This window comes from Corvus moneduloides, chromosome 16, assembly GCF_009650955.1.
Source record: "Corvus moneduloides isolate bCorMon1 chromosome 16, bCorMon1.pri, whole genome shotgun sequence".
Taxonomy (NCBI): domain Eukaryota; kingdom Metazoa; phylum Chordata; class Aves; order Passeriformes; family Corvidae; genus Corvus; species Corvus moneduloides.
This window is the reverse complement of record NC_045491.1, coordinates 17736452-17745505: the sequence shown is the minus strand read 5'-3', so window position 1 is coordinate 17745505 and position 9054 is coordinate 17736452. Positions and strand designations below refer to the sequence as shown.

The window sequence follows — 9054 nt, the reverse complement described above, 5'->3', positions numbered from 1 at the left end:
GGGTCCGCACCACAACGAGGGGCAGCGACCTGAGAGCTCCCACGGCGGGCAGCGGCCACGCGGAACGCTGCGGCTGGGGACGGGCGGGGTGACTTCCGCGGGGCCCGGCGCGGCTTCCGGGAGAGGCGGGAGGAGCGGCTGCCGGTGCGGTGCTCGGGTCCGCTCGGCTCCGGGCCCTCGGCCGCCGCCATGACCCGCAAGAAGCTGCACCGGCCCATCGCCGCCATGGCCAAGAAGATCCGCGAGTACCGGGCGCTGAAGGATCGGCCGCGGGACTCTCAGCGCTTCGCCGTGGACTGTGAGACCATGCGGCGGCCCCTGACCCAGAAACGGCTGCCGGTGCGGGCCTGGGAGGACGTGCGGAACGAGAACCGCCTGTTGGCGCTGCTCTGCCGCCTGCCGCGCTTCGGCGTCGGCCGCACCGTCACCCGCAAGTCCTGGCTGTGGGCGCACGACGAGCCCTGCTACTGGGTCATCACCAAGGTGAAGGCGGACTACACGGCCGAGGTACCTGCCCCGTCCCGCCCGCCGCCCCGCCGCGCCCTGCGGGGCTGCCGCCCGCCGCCCCGCCGCGACCCACCCTCAACAGGTTCCTCTTTTCTTTGCAGAACATGGACCATGGAAGAGCCTGGGGCTACCTGACCTTCAGAGGTAAAACCGGCTCGTTTTCCCACACATGGGAGCAGGGCTAGAGAGCACCGGGTGCGTGAGGGTGGCAAGGAAACCGCGGCCTCCCTGCCTGGGAAATTTGTTTTTCTCAGATCTTCTAATGGGAAAAGAAGTTCCCCGCGTTTCTAAAGCTATGATCTAGCCCCTTCAGAATATATTTCCAAGGAATACTGTGGGAGAGCCAGTGCAGTATGACCTTGGGGAACAGCAGCACTAAAAGCGTGTTAGATGAGCTGACAGAGTATTCTGAGATTTTCAAAGCAAGACAGAGCAAGAGGGTAATTCCAACTAAAATTGTCACTAAAAAGGAAAAAGTGCAATGGCAAGTAGGTTGTGTTACTGGAATTTTAAATTAATGATTGGAGTTGCATGAGTGAATTTTCCTTTTTAGAGCTGCTTTATATTAAGTATACAGTTTTCCCTTACTGGAATTACTGAAGTAGTACTCATTCGAAGGTTTTTAAGTTGTTGAGCATTTTTAACACTTAGTTTTCTGGGAAGCTTTGATCAGTGTAGGGAGAAAATACTCATGTTCCTTAGCCATGGAAATGGAACTTGAGAAAGAGAAAGCAAAACTTTAAATTAAGAGAGGGAGTCACCCACAGGGCTGGAACATCTTGCCTGTTGTCCTTCCAGCCTGTTTCTGGTTTGATTCTCAAGGACTGAAGTGAGATCCCATAGTGTAACAGGGAATAATTTGTCCCGCCCTTGAAAACTCTGTTTCCTCTTGCCTGTTGTAGTATTTTGGGTGCCAAAGAGTCAACAATTGCCGTGTTTCCTGGAGGCAGATGCTTGTGATGGTGTTGCCCACTGGTGTTCATCATCTTTTCCCAGGCAAAACTGAAGAGGAGGTGAAGGAGATTGACAAAGCCATGTACCATGACTGGCGTATGGTGCCCAAACACGAGGAGGAGGCCTTCAAGAAATTCACCCCAGTGCCTGAGGAGACTGTTCGGTTCCTGCCATACCCACCACTGCTCCGAGCCATGATCCTTGCACAGTGGCAGAAGGAGGGAAAACCAATAATGGAAGAGCCAATTATTGATCTGGAGACGGTCCTGGCCTCTCCCCAAGAGCAGGCAAAGAAAAAAGCTACAGGGACACCAGTATAAAGACTTGTTCTGTGTCCTGAGCATCCCATGTGCTCTCACTGCCTGTTAGAAGCCCAGTGCACAGGAGTCTTACAGAGCCCCTCTGTGCCCATTGTGGTAGGATGTTTCCAGCTTTCTCCTCAGCCCCGTACAGTCACGTCATCTGAAAGGGAAGATGCAGATACATTCAGACTCTTTTTCCGTAACTTTGGTTTCAGTCAGCAGAGGAATCTTCTTGGTTCCCTGGGTAGTCTCTAAATACACAGCTCCAGTCAGCCAGCTGCAGTTTTTTGGAGCATAATGTTTTTTACATAACTGGGGTCCTGCATGAATCACAGAAAAATGACTGCAAATATCACAGTATTTCACAGAGCTGTGAAAAAATGTATCTGCAAATGGAAATAAATGTTTTCTTAATTCTACTGCACAGTTCTAAGAAAACTCATTAATTTTTTTTCAATGCCTGGAGGTCATCATGATGGCCAAATGCAGAGCCATTAGCTCAGGCACAGCATCTAGTTCTCTGAACACTGCAGAATGATCTGGATTACTTGCATATGAAGGCAGTGAACAAGAAGTGAGGAGCATGACTTCAATACTGAGCTAATCCAAAGCTATCCATCTCTTACTCCCAAAGATGGCTGTCAAGAGATAGGAGAAATTATTTTAGTTCTGGTGATGCAAAGGAGGTGGGATTGGCTCTAACCATTTGAAGCCAACTGTAAATGACCCCTGTTCCAGGGCAGCATGTTGTGAACATTAAAACATGCAGCTCCTGAGCACAGTTCTGATCTTTTCTCTTGCAGTGGCTGCGGATGCTTCTGCTGTGTCAGAGGCTGTTGGAGGGTCTGGTTTGGGTGTGGTTGGAGGGAGCACAAGAGCTGTCCAGCTTTATTGATCAGTTCCCTGCGAAGTAACTGTTTAGTTCCTGTGTCTGCAGGTAGTTGGAGGTTGTGTTCCATTTACTGCAGCATCCTGAAATCACAAATAGCCTGAAGGGATTTAGTGAGGGAGAGCACAAACTGGACTCTGTTCCACCCAGTGTGTGTGGCCTGGATGAGGCTGGGAACATGTGGCCCCAGCCAGCAGGAAATGGCTATCATCAGGCAGGAGCACACAGATTGACATTGGCTACCTGTATTTCCATAGGGTTCCTCACCAGCGGCCCCTGAAGGATTAAGATGCTATGGGATAAGAAGGAAGGCTTTTCTTTTGAGTTAAAAGCTGGTCCTGCGACAAGGAGCAGAGTCTGGGAAGAACTGAGCCTGCCTTGTTGTGGCAGGAGCACTGCAGAGCATGTGCCAGATCTAGTTCCTCTGGCTGCAGAAGGAATGGGAGAATCCAGGAGAGGGACAATCAGGAGTGTTGTTAAAGGCATGGTTTGAGGCTGTGAGCCTTCCCATGGCAGCTGCTGTGGTTGGAAGGTAGTTTGTCTGATTCCCATAGCCTCCACTGCTGGGCATTGAGCTGAGCTTCTGTCTTCCTGTGATTGAGGTACTACTGAACACAAACCAAGAAGAAGGAAGATTGGGAGGGAGGTGTAGTTGTGATGGGATGGGTAGAACAGTCTAGACCTCTGTCCTGCACAGCCAGGATCTGAACAAAGCTCGAGCAGAGGAAGTGTCTCCCTGAGGGGGCACACAGAGTCTGACCACAGGGGGCAGAGCCAAGTGCTGGTCACAGCATCCCCCAGCAGTCCCAGAAAGGCAAGAAATGACCCATGACCAGGGTATACCAGGGAGCCAAGCCAGGCACAAAAGCAGATAGACTTGATAAGGCATAGACTCACCCAACAACTTGGGTGAGGAAGGATCTCTGAAGATGTTGTAGTCGAGATCCAGCCTCCTGGGTCTAAGGGGTCTATCCAGGAGCAGCTAGAGACAGATACGGTTACAGGCATGTTGAAGACCTCAGGCTGTGCTTAAATGAGGCTCCTGGGACATAGGAGGAAAGGGTACAGATGGAGGTCTAGGTGGCACCGATCAGGACAGTTATGACCTGCTGGTGAGCTCACAGTTATAACACCTGGGGGAATGGGTGTCTTCTCACAGAGCCCTGGGCAGCCTGGGAGCCTTGCCCTGATAGTGAAGGTCCCTTCTGGGAAGCTGCACAGCCTGTTTGCCATGTGTTGGACTCCATGCCCAGAACATGCTGTGAGCTCTGATGGGCCTCCCAAACTTGTATGTTACCTCACAGATCGTTTACCAACATGGGGGAATTGTTGTCAGCAGTGTCAGCAGTGACCTGCTTCCTTAGCCACCCTGGTGGGTACCAGACATGGCTGTACTTCACCCAGGGCCCTGCTCAAACCACTCCTGGCCATATCGAAGGGTGCAGCCCCAGGGGTTCAGGATGGATCCTAGCATGTTTCCAAACCTCATTGTTGAAGTGCCTCCATTAACTGCAGAGGCACTGCCAGTTGTACGACACCCTGGCCTGCGCCACACCACAGTGCGTGTGTTGGTCATGGAGGTGACTCGCCTTAAGAAGGCTCCCTGCTCGGGGCAGAAGATGCTCCTCTCCTAAGGACATGGTTCCCTTGCACATTGCCATGTCCAGCCCTTGAACCAATGCAGTTCTACAAAACAACTATGAAGGTGTCTCAAGTGCTGCTGGGACTGAGGGGCTTCCTGCAGTTCAATGATGCTGATGTCACCGATGCCTGTGAGGCTGTGAAGTGCCACCCTGTACAGTGTTGAAAACTGACCTGATGTGTTATCCCTGGAAGTTCACCTGAAAGGGCCACCCTGACTAAAGTTGCAGCAAGCCAGCAGGTGGATGCTTCTCTGCTCCAGCTTGTATTTCTGAAGTTGTTTCACCTTATATTTCCACCTTTTATTTCTGCTGCTGGTACAAACTACAGATTGCACTGTGGCTTGTTGGACCAGCCCCTTCTGCTCCGGCCTTGTGAACCATCCACATCTCATTTCTTGCCACTGAACTGCTCAACAGAAAACACTTGAGCTGCATTCCCACCCTTGCAAGTGTCCTGTTAAAGACTGAGCAGCAATCCCAGTGCCTTCATAGGAACACAATGCGCTGCCCAAGCTGATGTTAACATGTTTATTACATACAGAACAGATACGGTTTGTTGTTGATAGCATAGGGGACAAAGCATGGGAACGTATTCATACAGCAGGCTCTTTACAGAATGCCATCTTCAGACCAAACAGCGGAGTTTACAGGCCTTAAGACACTTTTTAAAATCCTTTTGTAACATACAAGATACTTTACATACATCACAGTGGAGATATGACAGAGAAGCGTACTGAAGCCAGTCAGTTCACACCTTGATGCCCCGCAGCCACCCAAGGCCACAGGAGCTATCAGCAGAGGCTGGGTCTCCCCCCTGCAGCTGCCCCTCTGGGCCATGTGCTTCTCTTGGAGGAAAACATGGCATTGAGCTGGAAAGGAACCTGATGGGAGATTTCCTCGTATTGTTAGGGCCCAGTGGGTAACAGGAGACCAAGTGCTGTCCCTTCAACTGCTCAAACCAGATACAGAACAGTCAGCGGTACAAATGTTGCAATTCTGACTTTCCTATGAAAGACAGAGCTAAGGAACTGAACCCTAACAGGGCTTTTTTTTTTCCCCTTCAACTAGCCCAAATTCTGAAGTTTGCCTGGCCCTAACTGATGAACTACTACACGACAGTGGAATCTGTGCTCTAGATGTTATATTGTTAACTTCAATGCACTCTGTGTTGGGATCGAAAGAGGTCTTCCTAGCAGAAAGCATATGGCGAAAGTGAATGAGAAGCCTGGCACAGTCAGCAGTGCCCCAGTGAAATGTTCCTGGTGAAAGGTCCCCCAACATGCAGGTGGTGGCTCCAAGTATCCCTTAACCTCGTGCCAGACGCAGAGCCCAGTACACAGATATCTGGAAGATGCCCTCTAGCTGGATTCCTGCCTTGGGGAGGAGTGGTGTGGTGGGTGTGTGTCACCAGCACTGCTCACACGCAGCATGGGCACCACTGTGGCTGGCTGAGGCCTCTGTTCACCAAAGAGGTCTCTTGCCTTCTTGCAGGGGAAATGTATACCCCAGCCTTTCCTGAACTGTGGATACAAAAATGGCTTCGGTGCTGCTGTGTCAGGAGAGATGCCACATGTTAGAGCATCCCCTGGGAATATGGCATCCCTGCAGCACACCAGGACCTGCAAGCCTGGTCCATGGCAGCAAGCACAGGACACAGCAGCGAGCTTTCCAGGAGATGGAGGATTGCCCAGCTGTCCCCATACTGCCATAAAGACATCTCTGTGAACCCTGGAGTGCTGCACAGGTCAGGGAAGAAACAATATGACCACCAGGAGCTTCCAAATTCATCTCTAACAAATGCAACTTGCCCTAGTCCTGCACACCCAGAAAAGAGCGTTCAAGGAACACAGATTTTGTCCTTGTGGGACAGTGTCAGAAAGGGGAACACACCATTGCCTCTAAACCCGGAACTTCCATATTCTGCATCTTGAGCTCAAAACCACTCTCCCTGGCCCCATTTTCTAGTGCTTCTTTTGTAAGCAGGATGCACATCTGTAATCACTCAGCATTGCTTAGACAGAAGGGGCTATCACCGCTTTTCTTGGGGGCTGTCCATTTTTTCCAGGAGTCAGAAATTTGCAGCTTTTCAAACTCCTTACTAGCACAGTCAGTGCCTGTGATGTTAGGTAAAAGATGTCAGGAATCTAGCCTCAATTCCTTTTTCTGTGTGACATCAGGTGAGACATAGCCTTGAATGCACCTGTACAGTCTTTCCTAACCAACTGCCAAGTCTCTGTTTTCCAAGTCTTTGTGAAAAGAGATCTCCTTCCAGCAGGTCCTGGAAAAGAGACACAGCCTTGAGATAAGGCAATTTCAATGTGTTAGTGCAGAACTCAGAGCAGATCAACACCATCTGCCCTTGCCTGTGTTTTAAAAGCCACCAAATGCAATGCAGAGATAACCACCTTTCAGAATGATCTCAGGAGTTCTTTACTGTCTGGCATTTTTGGAAGGGAGGGTTAAAAATATTGCCTTTTCTGGTCTTAAAAAAGCAAAGTTCCAGTACCTCTTTGCTACTATGGCTGTTTGGCCTTTACAGTCAAACACCCATCTCCCATCTGAGCCCACCACACAATCCTCTTGGGACACACACAGGCAGCCAGCACATGACTGCTGAGGCAGCAGCAGCAGAAGGGACTTTCTCCCTGCAAAGATGGAGGACGTGATCCCCTCTGTAAGGGTGCTGTTGCCTTCTCCAGCCCCACAGCAGAAGTGCTGCCAAAACCATGATGCTCCTTGGAGGGTTCCTTGGACCCTTGGTTGCTCTAAGTCCAGAGGATGTTATTCTGTGCTTAAGGGTGAATAAGGGTAAGATGAGGAGTCTACTGGTGAACTAGAAGGGATTTCTGCTGGGGTGCTGCAGAAGTGATTCACCATCACTGCTTTCGCAGGGAATGCCTGGGGACACACTTCTTTCTCATGCAGGTGGGAGTGAGGCAACCTGCCCAAGAACCTGAGCCACCCCCCTCCAGCTGTCCCTCCTGACAGTGGGCAAAGGTTTTGCACAGTTCTGGCTCCAAGCTCACTTCATGATGTACTGCCATTTCTCTCCTTGTAGACGCCAGTTCCAGAGCAGAACAAGAATCTAACCACGCCAAAAGCATACGGGCCCAAGATGAAAGCTGCAAGTTCAGAGGTTCAAGGGGGTCACAGTCCAAGGCAGGAGCCGTTGCAGTTGTCCAGGGTCAGTTTCCAGCAGGAGTTATAATGCAGGCGTTCTGTATGTACATCTTGGCATTCAGGCGGGAGGAGGGACACTTATTATGGGAAAAGAGGAATTCTCACTCAGGGATGTATGATACCTGCCACACAATAATGTGGCTGCGTTCAGCCTTGGAAAGTACTGGCTTCACCTGGGTGGCATCTCCTGCATTCTCTTCTGTCTCATCATCTTCCCCATCCCCTGAAGAGAGAAAACAGATAGTGAAAGTGGCAGGAAAGAAAATGCCATAGTGCGCTGCTCTGGAATACTCCAAAGAGGCCAATACACCTTTTAGAGTCCCAGCAGTCTGATAACAGACACTGAGCTGAGATCTTTCTCTGTGCCTGGAGAACATTTAGAGCAATACCACTTTTTTCTGAAACTGGACTACATGGATGGGACAAACCAGCTCCAGCAGCAGCAAAGATCACCCTTCCTTTCAGGGAAGCCGATTTTTACACACAGAGCACCTTCAACAGCACCATGGGTGATCATAGTGGGGCAGCAATGTTTGGAACCAGTGGCACAGATGGGTTTGTTCTTTCCAGAGCCATTCATACTGATGCTGTTTTATGGTATTTTTCAAATAATTGTAGCTTTGTAGATTGCTAATGCATGGCTGTAACTCCCCGTACTTTTCCTACCCTTTCCCCCTACATTTTAGAACAATAACAAGCTAACCTTCTAACACATTCCTGAAATACTATTTAGTCTTGCCTCTTTAGTCAACCAAGGATATCTTGCTTTTTACCATGTATCATAAACATAATAAATGTGGGGCAGAGCTCTTGGACCAACTCTAGTGGGGCAGAACCCGGGGAAAATTACCTAACCAACTGCTCTTCTAATTGGACAGTATTTGTTAAATATGCTAATTTATTAAACTTATAAAAACGTAGAAGTCCTGTATCACATGCGTATATTGCACCTGGAGGCCTCCAACTAAAGACCTGCTTGTATAATACTTCCTATATTAATATTGTCTTGAAAGTGTGTTGTTTTGTTTCTCGATTTTGTAGGCATCAATACAGTCGTGTGGCACTGCAGCCACAGGGCACAGGTTGACAGCCTTGTGCTATGCAAGGAAAATCCGTATCAGCCCTCACAGCCTGACGCAGGAGAAACAGTGCAGGGTTTTTCTGCTTTGGCTCCCCACCAACAGTGATGCCTCACTCCATGACCACAGCTATGCACCTGCTACCTTTCCAGATGTCCCCCACCAAGGGCACTCACCAATCCGGAAATCGATGTACCCTTCTCCTCCACTCAGCACCAGGACATTCTTTAGCTTCTGACCCTCAGTCTCAGTGGCTGCTGTGCTGGGGTTCTCCGAAGGGCTGTCCAACACACTCCCATTCAGGGTTGCAAGGACATTGCCTGGGAGAGGACAGAAGTGCTGTCGGTGCCTCTGCTCAGCCCCAACACAGTTCACACGCACACTAACACATTGGGCAGACCAATTCCTTCTGCTAGTCAAATCTGACCGTCACTCCAGTTTAAACACAGATGTGTAAACCACAGGAAGTGCCAGCCATGGCCTGGACCCTAGTCTGCTAC

At 50.1% G+C, this 9054-nt stretch overlaps 2 protein-coding genes across 33 annotated transcripts in view; one reads left to right on the top strand and one right to left on the bottom strand.

The window, feature by feature from the left end:
* Positions 1 to 99: 99 nt before the first annotated feature.
* MRPS34 (mitochondrial ribosomal protein S34) lies at positions 100 to 2539 on the top strand. Its single transcript, XM_032125484.1, has 3 exons — positions 100 to 507; positions 609 to 651; positions 1504 to 2539. Exons 1-3 carry the CDS (start codon positions 190 to 192, stop codon positions 1779 to 1781), a joined length of 639 nt encoding a protein of 212 aa, XP_031981375.1. The 5' UTR covers positions 100 to 189; the 3' UTR covers positions 1782 to 2539.
* Positions 2540 to 4809: 2270 nt separating this feature from the next.
* Positions 4810 to 9054, bottom strand: part of MAPK8IP3 (mitogen-activated protein kinase 8 interacting protein 3) — a 73363-nt gene continuing 69118 nt past the window's right edge. For all 32 annotated transcript variants that reach the window (XM_032125439.1, XM_032125452.1, XM_032125440.1 and 29 more), the window contains 2 exons: positions 8731 to 8874; positions 4810 to 7698 (listed from right to left, as the gene is read on the bottom strand). In XM_032125439.1, coding sequence (XP_031981330.1) covers positions 7577 to 7698; positions 8731 to 8874 — 266 coding nt within the window. In that variant the 3' untranslated portion in view covers positions 4810 to 7576. The remainder of the gene's footprint in view (positions 7699 to 8730; positions 8875 to 9054) is intronic.

Coding starts and splice junctions, on each gene's coding strand:
- MRPS34 (XM_032125484.1), top strand. CDS start 190: ATGACCCGCAAGAAGCTGCACCGGCCCATCGCCGCCATGGCCAAGAAG. Junction 508..608: donor AGGCGGACTACACGGCCGAG/GTACCTGCCCCG, acceptor TTTTCTTTGCAG/AACATGGACCATGGAAGAGC. Junction 652..1,503: donor GGGCTACCTGACCTTCAGAG/GTAAAACCGGCT, acceptor ATCTTTTCCCAG/GCAAAACTGAAGAGGAGGTG.